This window comes from Thermobia domestica, chromosome 8, assembly GCF_964235325.1.
Source record: "Thermobia domestica chromosome 8, izTheDome1.hap1.1, whole genome shotgun sequence".
In the NCBI taxonomy this organism is placed as follows: Eukaryota; Metazoa; Arthropoda; class Insecta; order Zygentoma; family Lepismatidae; genus Thermobia; species Thermobia domestica.
Window position 1 is genome coordinate 63283655 of NC_137461.1, and position 16962 is coordinate 63300616.

General features: G+C 36.6%; 1 protein-coding gene across 1 annotated transcript in view; it reads left to right on the forward strand.

Annotated features, from left to right (window-relative positions):
* The window catches only part of LOC145692958 (calpain-5-like), a 125433-nt gene that overhangs the window by 72166 nt on the left and 36305 nt on the right, over positions 1 to 16962 (forward strand). The window contains exon 3 of the mRNA XM_081768553.1: positions 1219 to 1350. Coding sequence (XP_081624679.1) covers positions 1219 to 1350 — 132 coding nt within the window. The remainder of the gene's footprint in view (positions 1 to 1218; positions 1351 to 16962) is intronic.

The following is a 16962-nucleotide window of genomic DNA, read 5'->3' on the forward strand; positions in this document are numbered from 1 at the left end:
GTTAAAATAGTCGTCGTCGGCTCTTTTGCCATACGAGTCAATAAATACCAGTAGGTCTTCTCAAATAACTAGGGATGGGCACGAGTCGAGTCGAAGGTAATTTTCTCGAGTCTAGTTCCGAGCCTAGTCACTGTTTTTGAGGTCGATTTTGATAAATGGCTCGCTCGTTCAGCTCGTTTTAATTCGTTTTGAAACCGTGGCCTGATTAGACTGGAAAACGAAAGCCATTAGAAATGTAAACAGTAATGTGAACTACTTTTAATGTTGCCCGTGAGCGGGAAAACTGCTAGCATCTCGTCTCGTCTCGTTAACGAGATGACAATATATTATTATAACGAGACAGCCACAAATGTCGAGAGCACCAATATAAGTATATACTCTAATTATTACCATCAAGCCCTAGACCTGCACGGTCGAATTTTTGAGCCCAAGCAGAAGCCAACCCGGGTAGTGATATCAACCAGCTCGGCTCGGCTCCGTTCAACTAAGCGAACAGCTCGAGCCGCCTTGGTTGCGATGAGCCATCAGCTCGGCTCGATTGATCCGATGCGTTGAGCAGGCTCGGTTGGGATGAATCATCGATTCGGCTCAACTGAGCCGATAGCTCGAGCCGGCACTGTTGGGGTGAGCCGACTCGGTTCGACTCGGCTCAAGTGAGCCATCAACTCGAGCCAGCTCGGTTGAGATGAGACATCAGCTTGGTTCGATTCGGTTCAGGTGGCCATCGACTCGAGCCAGGCAGGTTAGGATGAGCCATTGGCTCGGTTCGGCTCAACAGTGCCAAGGGATCGAGCTAGCTCGGTTGGGTGAGCTCTTTACTCGGCTCACTTCTTGTTTCGGTTCAGTAGTGAAGAAGGGACACTTCGTCCTGTCTTACCTACCAAAGACATCCATGGTTGGCAAAGAACTTTGATTATGGTTTGTTTGCTTTTCGTTTGTGAAATGGTGATTATTCCATAAGTTATATACTAGTATTTCCTGCTTATTCCTCTATTCCTTATATTCACAACTTATTTTTATGTTGTAAATACATGTAATGAGTAATTTTGATTCATATCTTGTTTGTGTAAGTATATATATATATATATATATATATATATATATATATACGAGCTCGTATATATGCATACAAAGAATAGTAAAAATTGTGCACTTGTGTATATACTTGAGACTATAACTGTAGATAAATAATGTATAATGTTGTATGGAAAATTTCAGGAATTGTGTCTTAAACCAACGCTTTTTCCACAAAGAGATGAATCCATAGGTCTTGACGTCGGTATTCTCGGGCACAAACATTTTATATCAGCCTGCAATGCTTTGTATTGTAGGAAAACTTTGATGGATAAGGTTGGTATAGTCTATGTATTATTTTTTAAGATCTATATTTTAAGATTCTAATCCATATTTAAAAAGTACTAGCAAACCCGCACGTTCTGCGCAAGCGCAGGACACTATTGTTGTCTGAATGATTGAATATGGTACAAAATTAAAAATATTTATGGCTAGGAAAATAGTTTTAATAACACGTTAATATCTTTAATTAAGAATTTTTGATAATTACTCGAATTTAAGACGTCCTCAAATCTAAAACGCACTTCGGTTATGTTTTTACTGGCAATAATATTTTCGAGGGATTTTTGCAGTAGCAGAGCTCGATTGCAGAGGGAATAACACAATTGGTAGGAGGAGAGTTAAATCAAGGAACTGGAAAGTGGGGTAAAATATCGCATTTATTAGCTTAAACCTAGGGTCTAGATTGTCTGCCAAGTGTAAATTAGCTTCTGGAACCAAGATGTACGGAAATAGAGAAACAATAAGGAAAACTCTTAACTTAAGGTTGGGAGTGGCATGCTCTATAGCCATTAACATTAATTTGTTAAGAAAAAAGACAATAAACTTCTGTGGACAAGTGGGTAGAGTGGCGGACTGGTAGTTCATATACTGTTTTGAGACCAGATCGAATCTCATCCCATCCCTACCCATCTTTTCTTTCTTACAACACATTATAGAAAATGTATAATTTTCATGTTAATAAGAACCGAAGCAATATAATAAGGAAATAACTTATTGATAGTGTCCTTTAATCGACGTATTTATTCAGGATTGGAGTACTATTGGTAACAGCGATTGTTTTCAGTTTATGGTCTTGTATGCTTACTCCTCCCCTCTCCATTTTTGCAGAGCAGACGAACTTCAACTCACTTCGACTGTGTGTGTGTCAGGAACAGAAAGTAGCCTTACAGTTACAGTGAATGAAGTAGAATAGCTCGTTGTCATGGAAGAAAGGCTGATATTAAATTATGGTTCTAGTGTGTGTGTGTTTCTTTTTAGAGTATTGACTCTTTCTCTTTTTCGTATCCACAAGTGCAAGAAATGCAATGATAAGTCTGTGTAAGGAATAAAGAATGCCCTCTTTAAACAAAACTAAATTAAACAGCTCTATGTGCAAGGAACACGCATGTCTCCAAAAGATGCCATGGATATTAATGATAATCATACCGTTCTTCTGAATTATACAGTAGATAAACTGATAATAAAATGATGTAATAGGCATAAGCTTTTCTTCTAGCATGACAACACATTAAACGTAACTCATTAAATTTTTGGGATTACAAATAATACTTTACGTGCCGGTGTAGGCCTATTCGTTTTCACATACGAGTGACGAATGAAGAAACTGTGGTGATAGCAATAAAAATCAAAAAATCAAATATGAGATTTCAATGAATTCAAGTTACATGGCCCCTACATGTCGAAAAAATTATTTTTCGACCTCTGTCCATCTATTCGTCTGTCGATACGTCACGCTTTTATATGCACTCAAATAGAAAGGTTTTTATAACATACTAGCGTTTCGAATTCTATATCCTTCGACACCTAAAACTAAGGGTAGTTTACTGAAGAAAGAAAATTTAAACTAATTCAATTTTCTAAAAAAAACAGCTGTGACGATTTTTATTTATTTTTTATAAATATATATTTTATTAACAACCTTCAACCGTAGTATGAATCATTGCTCTGAAAAATACATATGGTGTAATTTATGGTATGCGTTCTTTTTATACAATTTTCTCAACCGCATTTCATAAATAAACGTAACATTGTAACTTAACAATATGACATAACTCGTTTGTCATGTAAACATTTAGAAGGAGTGGTTTCCTCTTGGAATGAGCGTTTTCCTCGACGACTTTCCCATTAACGTCTCAGGCAATTTTGTTCATATTTCGTAAAGAAATGTTTCATTCATAAACTATCATACAGCATAAATCGTTTGTCCCGATAACATACAGGAATGGTTTGTTCAAGGGTGAATTTTTTTGACAATTTTCGCAGTAATAACAGACATATTTGTTCTAATTTCAATAAAAATATTTTCTGTAGTAATCTTACAATATGGTATAACTCGCTTGTTCCGAAGAGAAAAATCCAAAAAAGGTAGTTTACTTTCACAGTTAAATTTTTCCCGACGATTTGCTTAAAAATGAATCGAACTGCTTGATCCAGGTTTCATAAATAATTTACAATATGGGATAAATCGTTTATCCTCAAAATTAGAGATTGAATAGTTTACCTTTGGGGAAGTTTTTCCCGATGATCTTCCCAAAACAACTCAGATGTTTGTTGTTCCTATTTCATAAATAAATGTTACATAAACAACCTAACGATGTGCTGTAATTTCCTCATCCTAAAAATCTAGAAGTGGTATATTACTTTTGACAGTTTTACCCTGCGATTTTCTCAAGAACGACTCAGGTGGTTGTGTTCGTATTTCATAAATAAATGTTTTATGAAACACTAACAACATAGCATAGCTCGTTTGTCCTGAAAAGATCCACAAGGGATACTTTATTCTTGGGGGTGACTTTTCTCATTATTTTCTCAGAAATTACTCAGACGCTTTTGCTTATAGTTCACATACTATTATATCCTTAATAATTCTAATATATATGGCTTAAGTTATTTCTAACGGAAATATGAGCAATGAGTACTTTACTTTTGGGTCTAAAGTTTTCTCAAAAAATATTTTGTTCGTAACTTCCCAAACAAATGTTTCAGTAATAGATGCAGCCTAACATGAGTGTAAGAAATTCTAGCGAGAAAGTTCAGTGCATTTGCTCCGTATCCTTTCTTAAATATATATTTTAGATGTTACACCTAATCACAATTTTCCGAACAAAATCGAAATTTCTTTTTAGATCTGCCTTGTTATGACCAAGTGGTTCAAGCGTATTGGTTCTGAATTTGATTCCCAGTGAGAGCTGGTGTATTTTCGTTCAAGAGATAGATGACACGTCGGTGCAAAGAAAAAAATGTTTAAATAAGTCTAACCAAGTTAATCAATAATACAAAGAAGTAATACAATGTTACCAAATTATCGACGAAACGTTTTTAATATTAGGTAGAAGCGACTGAAATGTCCAAACGATTATTGTCAATTCTGAAGGTAGAAAAGTGAAAAATACAATTCCAGGTTAATCAGTGGCCTCTAGATAAAGCTATCCTACTAAGAAGTGATTGAGATACCAATAAATGTTGTAATCGCTGGGAGAAATGTTAGGAGAATACAGTGGGTGAGAGAGAGTTTAATACTGCAGATCATGGATAGTCTGCATCTTCGTTTCAGAGCAAGTATTGAAGTCTGTAGGCCTACATAGGTTTGCATTGAAATGAACATTCGAACACAATATCTGTTTAACATTGCTAAGGGCTTGCGGACAGGTTTGCAGTGTATTTGATGGAGTTTTGATATTGCAACGATTCTAACGAACCCCTGAGCCTTCTCTACTGTACACTATAAGTTAAATTCGTGCTTAATTAAAACTATATTTGTTTAAATTTAAAACTCTTGACCGTTATCACCTTTGCATCACGGGCAACAATCCGCCAGTAAATCTTTGTTTTCGCCTTGGTTTTAGCCCCGTAAATGTCTTTGTTCATAAATTTCTTTGTGTATGGTTTTGCATATATGTGACACGGACATTAAATTTTGGTTTCTACGCCATATGTATCTAATTACATACACACTTATAGAATGAACACAAGAAACTTGGAGTATCTATATTGTTTGTGTGTAGAATTCCATACACATGGGAGTCAACGTGTTAAGAAAAGTATAATAATAATAATAATAATAATAATAATAATAATAATAATAATAACAGAAAACGATACGATCACTCACATAATTTATAAACATAAGTTAACACTTATTAAAGCATATAAATGCAATGGAATTAAGTTATTTCTCTCTCTCTCTGAACGCAACAGGTCTTAGGGTGCCAAGGCGTTGAAGAGGACTTGTGGCACTCACGACTTTGAGGCGGTGTGTGGTCAGCACATCGGATCCCTTTGTTGTTAGTCCTAGCATTCTAGACCGGATGCAGTTATTCCCGGTAGAATATACAAGCAAATAAACTTTACTATTACTGTTAAAGTAAATAATTATACTCATTCCCTCGATGTGATACTTGTGTTTTCTTAACCGTATACAGACAACTGATCCATGGAAGAATCGTTGATAATAATAATAATAATAATAATAATAATAATAATAATAATAATAAAAGAAACTCGACAAGTATTCTTGCAAACGATAGGAAAAAGTTTGCGTCACACTGTTCACTTTGCTGGACATACCAGTGTGCCGCGTTATACCGGTTGTGGCACAATGGAATATAGTGTATGGATTTTTAATTTTTACCAATTATTTCAACTGCTTCAATTAAAATGGATATATAATAATAAGAGAGTGAATTTAGTCTTCGTACCCTTCGATTTAGAAATAAGGTTCACGAGAATTTCATAAAAAATAATAATACTCAGAATTTTATATAGTAGATTGTTTTATTCGAAATTACATACTTCTTGCAACTGTTTTCTGATTGAAATTATTTTAAATGTAATCTTTAAGCTTTTCGTCCCATGATTATGCCGGCTAGGCTAAAGGAGGCAGTGATGATGAGAAATGAATGAAACGGTGGAATGAAGAAAGTGGTTCTCCCGAGGAAACCCACGCACACGGTGTTTGTCCAGCACAATGTTAACTTCACGCGAGCTGGGATCGAACCAAGACCCCATACACCAGATGTGAACGCTCTACCACTGAGCCACCGTGGCCTCTGAAATTATTTAAAGAAGAAAGGGACAACTTTATGAAAACTTGATGAACACACTTGTTAAAAAATACAAGCTTTTCGTGGAATATTGCTTATAGATTATAAATTCAAGGGGCCGGGCCGGGCCCAGGGTAAAAATTCCGGCCCGTGCAGAACTCTAGCCCCTGTGTATATGTTATCTTTGGAAATACAGTAGTGTTTCGCTTACCCGACATAAAACAGGCAGCAGAACGGCAGATAATATGGATGTGTTAAGAAAAGACCTATTAAAAGTCAAACTATGATATGATTTTACATACAGGTGGCCCAACAGTAGGTATATAGTCCCGTACTGATCAACTCATTGCTTTTTATATCATTTCTTATTGTTATCCATCAGATAGACTTAGTTTCTTTATTATTTGTTCTGAATGTCTTTTTACTTACATCTTAAACACGGAACAGCCGAAGCAAGTAAACCTATAAGCTAGAATTTATATTTGATCAATGCAAGGGTGTATATCTACTTTTGGGCCACCCTGTATTACGCATCTAATAATCATGTTTTGTAAGAAATAAATATAATGCATTAAATCAGGGACGTATCCAACGTGAGGTTCTGGGAGCTGTCCCCCTCCAAAAGTCAAGCACATTTCAATAAATCTGCTTTTTCCCTTTTGAGGTCCTTTTATATCAGATTACTTTGAGTCAGTGTCCAAACTTTAGGCAGTGCGTTGTCTTGTTATAATTCTAAGAACATACCGTAATGCCGTTGATATCAGGTGGAATTAAAGAGCACTTTTAAATTAGAATAAAATTTCATTTCCGTTCTGTTTATAACGTTAATGTATTAGAACGATACACTCATTGTCATTTGCTATTTTTGTTATGTGATATACGTAGCAGGCAGTTTTCCTTAGTTACGTGTCTCTCGAAAATATTTTTTTGTTTTCGTTTGTGCTACAATGCAGTTTGTTTAAAGTAAACCGGTTCATAAATAAAAAGAAAGTTAAAGTTGAAGAGAAATACAGAACTGTGTTATTATTATTATTATTATTATTATTATTATTATTATTATTATTATTAAAATATTATTGATATTTTTAAAACATTAGAATTACGTGCTTATGAGGATTCGTGTTGGGCCCCATCCGAAAATAAAACCTGGATACATGCCTGCACTGAATGATAAGCGTATGAGTCATGGTGTAGACGGGCGTGCTAGTGATAGAGTCCAGAGCATCAAAAACAGACTAAGACCACAATTTGCAGTCCTTGCCGATTGATGCTACTTTTTACCTGCAATGATATGTCGGATAATACGGTATGTGGAATTAACGAAGCTCAGATAAGCGAGACCATGGCACATTGATGTTTCATGCACCTAAACCTGTAAAATATTTGTGCAAAAAACATCTTTCACTGACTAGCTAAATTTGTGGGTATGATCGCACATCTTGCATTATAAAGTATAGTCTTACAAACAATATATATATTTAGCATGCTGAAAACCTAAAGAAAAACCAACTTCAATAACTTGCTATAGCTTTCTTTTTTAATAACGGGAAACTTGTTCATTTCATCACGATAAATCACGTTTAGTACTAAGATATATGTTTATGTCTATATATATTTTTCACACTTTATTGGAGACAAAATTGTTCTTTTTCCAAGAAAAGAGGATGAGAGAAGAAGCTATACTACAGCATAAACTGAAAACAATCGCTATTACTAATAGTACACTAATTCTGAATACTTGTAAATACGTCATTAGAGGAATCAATAAGTTATTTCCTTATTATATTGTTTCAGTTCTTATTAACATGAAAATTATACACTTGCTATAATGTTTTGTAAAAAAGATGGGTAGGGATGGGATGGGATTCGATCTGGTGTCCAAGAAGTATAAGAACTACCAGTTCGCCACTCTACCCACTTGTCCACAGAAACTATCTTTTGTTTATTGTCTTTTTCTTAACAAATAATGCTAATGGCTATAGAGCATGTCACTTCCAACCTTAAGATAAGAGTTTTCCTGATTTCCGTACAACATCTTGGTTCCAGAAGCTAATTTATACTTGGCAGACAATCTAGACCCTAGGTTTAAGCTAATAAATGCAATATTTTACTCCACTTTTCAGTTCCTTGATTTAACTCTCCTCCTACCAATCGTGTTATTCCCTCTGCAATCGTGCTCTGCTACTGCAAAAATCCCTCGAAAATATTATTGGCAGTATAAACAAAACCGAGCATAATTTTGTTTTTTGCTTATATTTTTATTATTTTATTATATATTTTTGGAAATATCTCCTTACTAATAACTAAATTTTATCCATAAACGTAAGGAAAATTGAATAATTGCAAAAAAAATCGTGAGTTACAGTATACACGCATTTTTTTTTTTTTTTTTTTTTTTTTTTAGCATAGTGGTACCTCGAAAATCAGAAGTAACCTCCATTAGCAGCAATAACCCCTCTCCGATGCTCAGGAAAACCTTAGATCCTAACCAACAGCAATGTTTCCGAACCACGGGTAAACCATGGATTCTAATAAGCAGCAATAGTCTGTCTCCGACGCACGGTGAAATCATGGAACATACAGTGGTAGAATTTAGCAGAACGTGAACCAAAGAAGTCGTCAAGTGCGTGACTAATTTTGTCGAATATTTGGAACAGTCGTCTTCACAGATAGTTGTCTAACGAAAGGATTATGGTGTAATGGCCGTGGAACATGAAGGATGCATTAACGTTTCTCAATCAGTGTGCAGTGATGGTGTCACGAGCAGTGCCGTAAGGTATTTATTCGTTGAACCGGTGCAGGAGAATATTCGGGGCCCCTAATGAATGAGTTGGTCCATGTGCAGGGGGTGTTTAGAGCTCCTCCCAGAAGCCTTAACAACGGCCCCCCTTGAATTGATTTATATATTCCCCAGTTAGTTCTGCGGGACCTGCCTCTCGGAGACCCTCAGTACCGTGCCGTGAGGGGCTTGTGAGCTGGGCTATGGGCCCGGGTGCCGAAGTAAGGGGGTGCAAAATTCGGGAGGGATAAAAGGAAAAGAGAGGGCGCCGTCGTATACTCTCGCCCCGGGCGCTGATTTTCCACGACATGGCACTGGAGCCCCTTGTTACAACAATGTCTGGCCCTCCTCTTCTGATGGTGGTCAACAGGTAACACCATTAAAACAAAACAAAAAAATAATAACTTACTAGATCTTTCGACTTCAACAAAGATATAATACATATAAAGTTTTGATAATTATCACCATGATAATTGCTAATCGATTTCGCTATCATTCAATTCGCTCTTTTGCTGTTCTGCATTCAAAGGGCCCAGCTTAAGCTGGGCTATCTACAAGATATTGTGCATTGTACAGTGCGAAGTGTTTTCATATGTTAGTTATAATATTTAAATTATTTTTACTTCCTGAATATTAGTTGTTTATTTTAACAATAGCGGGAACGGGATCAATACAAGTTAGTATAAATTTGGAATATTATAATGTACAAATCTCACATAGACAAAATAAATAACAGGGTAATTTAAGTATTCAATAAAAGGTAATATGAGCTCCAAACAGCAGCTCCAAGGTAATATGAAGCCTTTTCGTCCGGATACCCCAGTGGCCCTAGTGTGTTGCACAGCTGATTATTATGGCTCTGGACACGAGCGACTTAGCAACACGTGGCTTACCGTTGTCCCTAGAATCTCAATGGAGGAAATACGTGTAATGCTGCCACATGGAAATTAGACCGATTTTTTAAAAATATATAATTTAAGGCATATACCGTGACATACCAAAATCCAGATCATCTCTCTGAGGGAGGATACGCACTACAATATCAACTGAATTCTCACATTATTGTTGCTTAAAAATTAAAAATTAATTAGTAAATCAAGCCATGCTTGCTTCATCTACCATTTTCACTAGCCATTAACAATATACCGGTAACCAGCAGTTTTTGTTATTTTTATTTTTCACAATTATATCATCTTCTTATAATACGCTTTAAAATGTGTGTCGAGAATAATGGCAAACATATGAAACATTTTTTTAAAAAAGATAATGTACTGTTTATCTGCCTTCTGATTACTTCTATACAGGGTGGATTGATTTAAATCAGTCTGATTTAAATCACGATTTTAATCAAGATTTAAATCACTTGATTTTTTAAATAAAAATCGTTGATTTAAATCAAATTCCGAAATAAATTAATTGAAAGTGAAAATAAGTAAAATCCCGTTTCTGTTCTGTTATTTCGACTATGGAAGATAATAATCATAGTACAATGAGACTCAAATGTATGTACAGCACAGTATGAAAACGAGTATCATGCAAGGGATGATTAGGGAAAATCCCACTTTGAACGGGTAACGGAAGAATCCTGCTTTCTTCTCTTCGTAACATAATCGTTAACTATTCGAACGGAGAAATCACCATGGATATTTAAGACAAAAATTATTTTGTGTCCACGTCTATTTGTTTGTTTCTAAATAATAGGGGCGTATTTAGAGGGGCCTGATCCCCTTTCCGAAACAAAAAAAAAAAAAAAATAAAAATAAAATAAAATAAATTAAAACTTCAGGCGAAATTTATGTACTAAATACATAGAAGTTCCTCGGGATCGTAATATGGTAAGTTTTGGATGCGTTAAAATATCGAATAATACTTTTGATAAAGTAGATTCTTTCAAATATCTAGGATCAGCATTAACAGACGAAAACGATATTTACGAAGAAATAAAATGTCGACTAAAAGCAGGGAATTCTTGTTATTATTCAGTTCAAAATCTCTTGTCACGAATTCTTTCCAGGAATTTGAAGATTAAAATATATATGACTGTTGTTCTCAGGGTGTCTACCAAGCAAGCATAATTAAATTCCCTGGCTTTCCCTGACAAAATTATAATTTTCCCTGACTCTGTCATTCTTTTTTTCTTAGTGTAACTCACGAAAAGTAACTTATAGTTAAATAATGAAAATGAAACCTTTCAGTTTTACGTCCCATGATTATGCCGGTTAGGCTAAAGGAGACGGTGATGATGAGAGATGAATGAAATGAAAAAAGTGGGAGGAAACGGGAGAACCCCGAGAAAACCCACGAGCACGGTGTTTGTCCACCACAAACTACACAGGGCGTGAGCTGGGATCGAACCAGGGACCCCAAGCACCGGAGGAGAACGCTCTACCAGTGAGCCAGCGCGCCCCCAACTTATATTTAATGTGAACTGTAAGTTTTCATCATTGTTTATATGCTTATACAATATTCTACAAACCTACAAACGAACCAATTCATTTACCTGTAATTTATGACTATTTTAGTGACATTCCTTCATCCCTCACAGCCTGGGAAAGATTTTTCCCTGAAAGACTGAAATTCCCTGACTTCCCCTGACTGGTAGACACCCTGGTTCTGAATGGTTGCGAAACATGGTCGCTTACTATGACGGAAGAACGTAGACTGAAAGTATTTGAGAACAAGATCCTGAGACGAATATTAAGACCCAAGAGGAACGGGAATGTCGGAAACTTCATAACGAGGAACTACATAATTTATACGGTTTACCAAACATTGTTAGGGTCATCAAGTCTAGGAGACTCAGGTGGGCAGGTCATGTAGCAAGGATGGAAGAAAATAGGAACATTTTCAAATTCTTAACTGGAAGAGCAATCGGCAAACGACCATTAGGAAGACCTAGGGGCAGATGGGATGACAATATTAAGATGGATCTCGCAGAAATAGGAATACAAAGTAGAAACTGGATCCAGTTGGCTAAGGATAGGTCAGTGGAGAGTTTTCGTGAACGGCATTGAACCTCCGGGTTCCATAGGCCATAAAGTTAATTAGTTAATTTTAGGCGAAATTTATGTACTTTACATGTATTTCGTGTCGCTGGCTATTTCCGATTTTTTAAAAATATACCCCTGCCAAATATCAGTAACTTTCGTGAAAACAAAAGTTTCATGTTGATAAACGTTGCTGTTTGTTTTTCCCTTAATGCTTAAGAAACATTGTTTGGGATTGAAAAAGGTTAACGATTGGGAATTAATTCAAAATTAAACCAAAACACTTTCACTTAAATGGTATAATTATAATTTAGTATTAATTCCTAATGTATTTTCTCCAGTTCGCGACTTGCATTATACGAGGACAAAGATTTGATTTAAATCAAAAAAATCGATTTAAATCAAAAAAATCAACAAAAATGATTTTTATTAAAAAAATCATGATTTTTTTCCACCCTGCTTCTATACTTCATAGACCTCTGTGATGAAATAGATAGAGTGGAATATTGAAGTAGGAGTCCTTGCAAGCTATTTAGATTCTCTTCTTCACAACAACTTTGTTATTACTTGTAAGTTAAACAAAGTGCATTGTGCCTAAGCGGCTATTCCTTTGCTACTCATAGGGAAAGACTGATTTCGGGTTTAGTGTTCCTTTCAGCAGTGAGTCTATATGAGACGTAGACCTACAGCTTAACGTAGGATCCGAGTCACATGATCTACTGTCAGAAATCGAATTCAAGTATCCCGCGAAGATGCGTCATAGGGAAGTAATCAAGTAGTCTACAAGCTTTCGGATTTCAAAGTCACTCTGGCGCTTGGTGCATTGGTTGACCAGAGTAAAGGAAAATTATACGAGTATTTTCAGAGTATCTGCAAATTATTTTGGATATCTTAAGGTGGATCACTAGGTGTTTCCAATCCTATGCTAAACACTGCTTGAATAGTGTGGTGTTGCCAGATAGTGTCGAGGTTTCCTGATGCCAGATAATAAAGGGAGTAATCATGGAATGCTGCTTGGATACTTACTAGAGAAATTAGTTTTCGACTATTACCGCAATTCCGCTTCTCGAACTGCAACGCTAGAATCCAGGAATTTTCTTATTGTGACTACTACAGTAAACGCTGAAATTTGGCAACAACGCATTATGGCGTTAAGAGAAAGTTTCATCTCAAAATCTATTTCCTTAAATGTAAATTAATATTTAAATAAAATATGAAACATAACACGAAAAACGGTCAATTAATATATCTATTTCGTGAGAAGATCGTCACTTTAAAATACTTTACACATAGAAATAAACATTGCATAAAACGGAGCACTTCTAGTAAGATCTAGTGATGAGCGCAAGAGTCTTGGTCTTGCAGTTTTTGCAAGAGTCTTGCATGCAAGACCAAGACCAAGACCAAGACCAAGACTAGGAATCCCGATGCAAGACCAAGACCAAGACCAAGGGGTGCAAGACCAAGACCAAGACCAAGACCATACCTGCAAGACCAAGACCAAGACCAAGACTCTTGCGCAAGAGTCTTGCACAAGTACCAACACTACTTGAATTTTTTATAGAATGTAAAAAGGAAGGGGAAAATCATTACATCTTTCACGTAAACTTCTTGGCTCCAGTAAAAATACCGCCGGAGTGAATGTGTTCCCAGTAGTGTATGCAATCCATGTGAGTCGATCTGCTCCTGTAACATATAGCTACAGTATGTCGTTTTTTGAATCGGTTGTTCACGAGACGTCCGACAGCATAATTCTATGAATTGTTACAAGCTATAATAACTTGAGAGTCTGATTTACTTTGGTCATCATTTGATCATTCACGACGGCCCATGATTGGATTTTGGGAAATCATATGAAGAATAGTTGTGTCCATAAGAAGTGGATAAGCAAAAATAAATTAGAGCATGTTATAGACACGGTAGCTCAGTGGCAGAGCGTTCACCTCTGGTACATGGGGCCCTGGTTCGATCGCAGCTTGCGCTATGTGAGCTTTTTTGGTGAACAAACACCCTGTGCGTGGGTTTCCGTTTCCTCGTACTTTCTTCATTCCACCATTTCTCATCATCACTGTTTCCCTTAGCTTCAGTGTTATAATCGTAGGACGTTAAAGTAGATATTTAATTTCATTTCAAAAACATATGAATGGTGTTCTTCTTCCAAAACTAACGGGAAATGTAGCATTGAACATCGGCAATTCCGTACACCATGGGTGCCGACTACATGGGTATGGCCTTGGCTCTGAGGTTTTACATGTTTCGGTATCTCTCCTATGAACTCCGGCCCGCAGTTGAATGGGGGTGAATTTGGAGGTTAATGCGATCGGAGTTTCACCATTGATCTCAGAAAACGCGAAAACTATTTGACACTAATATCGGTCATTTTGTATTATTTTTACGTCTCGGTACTCCCCTCCCCCGAAAGTGAACCACGGCCCGCATGCACTGGTAACTGACTTTGAAAGTCATCGCTAATGGCAGTATCATCATTGATCTCAGCGACTGTGAAAACTATGTATTCGACACTAATATCGGTCATTTTCTACTACTTTTACATGTCCCGGTAAACACCCCTCCTGATTCAAAATAATAAAAAAAAAAACCTTCTTCTTGGTCTGAGGCCTGGGACATGATACTTGTCACCCAAATTTCGTAACTCTTGGACTCTCGTCTGGTCCCCAGGCCGCACACAGGCAATCAGAAATACAGGCACGCAGACACACAGACAAACAAACTCTTTCTTTTACTTATATTAGATATGATATACAGGCGAGGATCCAAGGGGAATGTTAAAGGGGTTATACCTCCCCTTGACGCTCAGCTATACACTGTATAAAATGGGCTTCAATCCTACTTCTTTCTTTACACTGGATAAAATGTCAAACTATGCTTTAGCCCCTCCCTCGATCATATCCTGGATCCGCTTGTGTATATATATATATTGATAGAGGGAGAGAGAGACAGAGATGACTATACACATCAGCAGTGGATTTTGTTTCGGGGGAGGCTTGAGAACGAGTAAGAAATATTTGTGTTGTACGTGCAATGCGAAAAAATGATCACAAATTTATTTCGGGAGGGGCTTCAGTCCGATAGCCATTCGCTAAATACGCCACTGAACATTAGTCAACTGTTCCCATATTACCTAATACAGCAACGAAAGAAATTTTGAGTAAAGGTCAATCTTAATAGTTGTCTATATCAATATTCGAGACGAGACCGAGACTTTCGAGACTGACCTAAGTCTCGTCTCGGTCTCGTCTCGATTTATAGAGCTCCGTCTCGGTCTCGTCTCGGTAAATAAAAGGCCGTCTCGGTCTCGTCTCTGTATATAAAAGGCCGTCTCGGTCTCGGTACCATCCCTACTTGCTGCAGCTGTGAAGCTTCGATGACTGTGGTTCTCAGCTAGTCTCTTCGTCTTAACGTAGCGATTTTCTGTCTTAATATCTTTCTTCAACTACGATCTCCTTCGCCCCCTCCCTCTAGCACGTCCCTCATAATACAGTTCCTCCTCAACCAATGTCCTCCTCTTCATTACATCTAAAATTCTTCTTTTCTCCCCTACTGCTACTATTTCTAAAACCTTCGCATTCGTTTTCCGTTCAACCCAGCTGATTCTCTCCTTTTTTCTCCATGCCCACATTTCGAAAGTCTAACTGTTTCATCGTTTTTGTGTATGTTCTTATTTCTGCCCCATACAGTACATATTAGAATCAGTAAAACAAAATTTCAATATTTAATTGGGAGATTGTTCAATACAAAGATGAGCTAATCGTGGTAGGGAAGAAAAAAATCTGACGCCTTTAGAGTGTAAAAATAATTTTGCAATTTATGGTATTTCAGTAATCTGTGCCATCTTGGTTTTCTTTCATGCGTCTCACTGTCAGGGATAGCCTCCCCAGTTTGGGAACCAGTGGAGTATTAAATCTGTTAAAACATATAAAAATATTACGAAATGTGATTTATCTTATGAGTAGTGAGGCGTGATCACCCATTGAAAAAAAAAGTAAAGGTCATCGCCTATGTTGTACAGTATCATCACACTTACACGAAGGTAAAATAGGTCCTATATTACATTTAGAAACATACATTGTATTTCCCTCACTATTGACGCAATGTAGGATTTATTATCCCTTATATCCAGAGTAAAATTTACTTACGAAAATCATAGATTTCTTAAAAGCAAAACTTGCAAGACTCTTGCAAGCAAGACCAAGACTGGGTGTGCAAGAACAAGACCAAGACCAAGACTAGGTGTGCAAGACCAAGACCAAGACCAAGACCAAGACCGAGGGTTCCACTGCAAGACCAAGACCAAGACCGCATGTGCAAGACCAAGACCAAGACCAAGACCACCCGGGTCTTGGTCTTGGTCTTGCATTTGCTCATCACTAGTAAGATCTAACAGCAGGTGCCATTTTGTGTGCTTATTGTAGAACGAATCAAATGTTTTCTTTTATTTGTTACATTTTTCAATATCAGGAGACACAACCAAATGAATCAGTGTCTTGTGCTGTAGTTGAAACATTACTCTATCTTATAGTATAATATTTATAAATGTAACGTTTCATTGCGCAGTACTTAAGGCAATGAGCTAAAATATGTACTGACTTCCGGGTGGTGATCCACCTTAATTCGCTAATAATCTGTTTTAACTTTTTTCTTGCCCATTCCATTCTCGACAGGAGAATAGGTTGACATTGCTCGTACAACTTCCCTTAACTCTGGGTTTGAGTGAGTGAGGAGTCATTAATTTATTTGTCAATTTAAGCCTATTAGATCAACTACAAATTCTTGTATAGATGAGTTAAGTGAATTCGTCAGTTTCGCTCTCAATTTAAGTGCAAGGATCTAAAACTGACATTTTCGGTTCCGAACGGTAGGCTGTCTGCTAGGTAAAGAAAGCATATGCTGGTGTATGTGTCACGTTATTTTCATGTAAATATGTTTATCTCTTTTACTTATAATTCATCTATTTACTTTTTAAAATACTCTCTTAAAAAAAACTAAGTTCTCTCTTTCATTATAATATATATAAGTCAATGCAAGACATAACTATTGTAAGTTCCATATGTAGCTC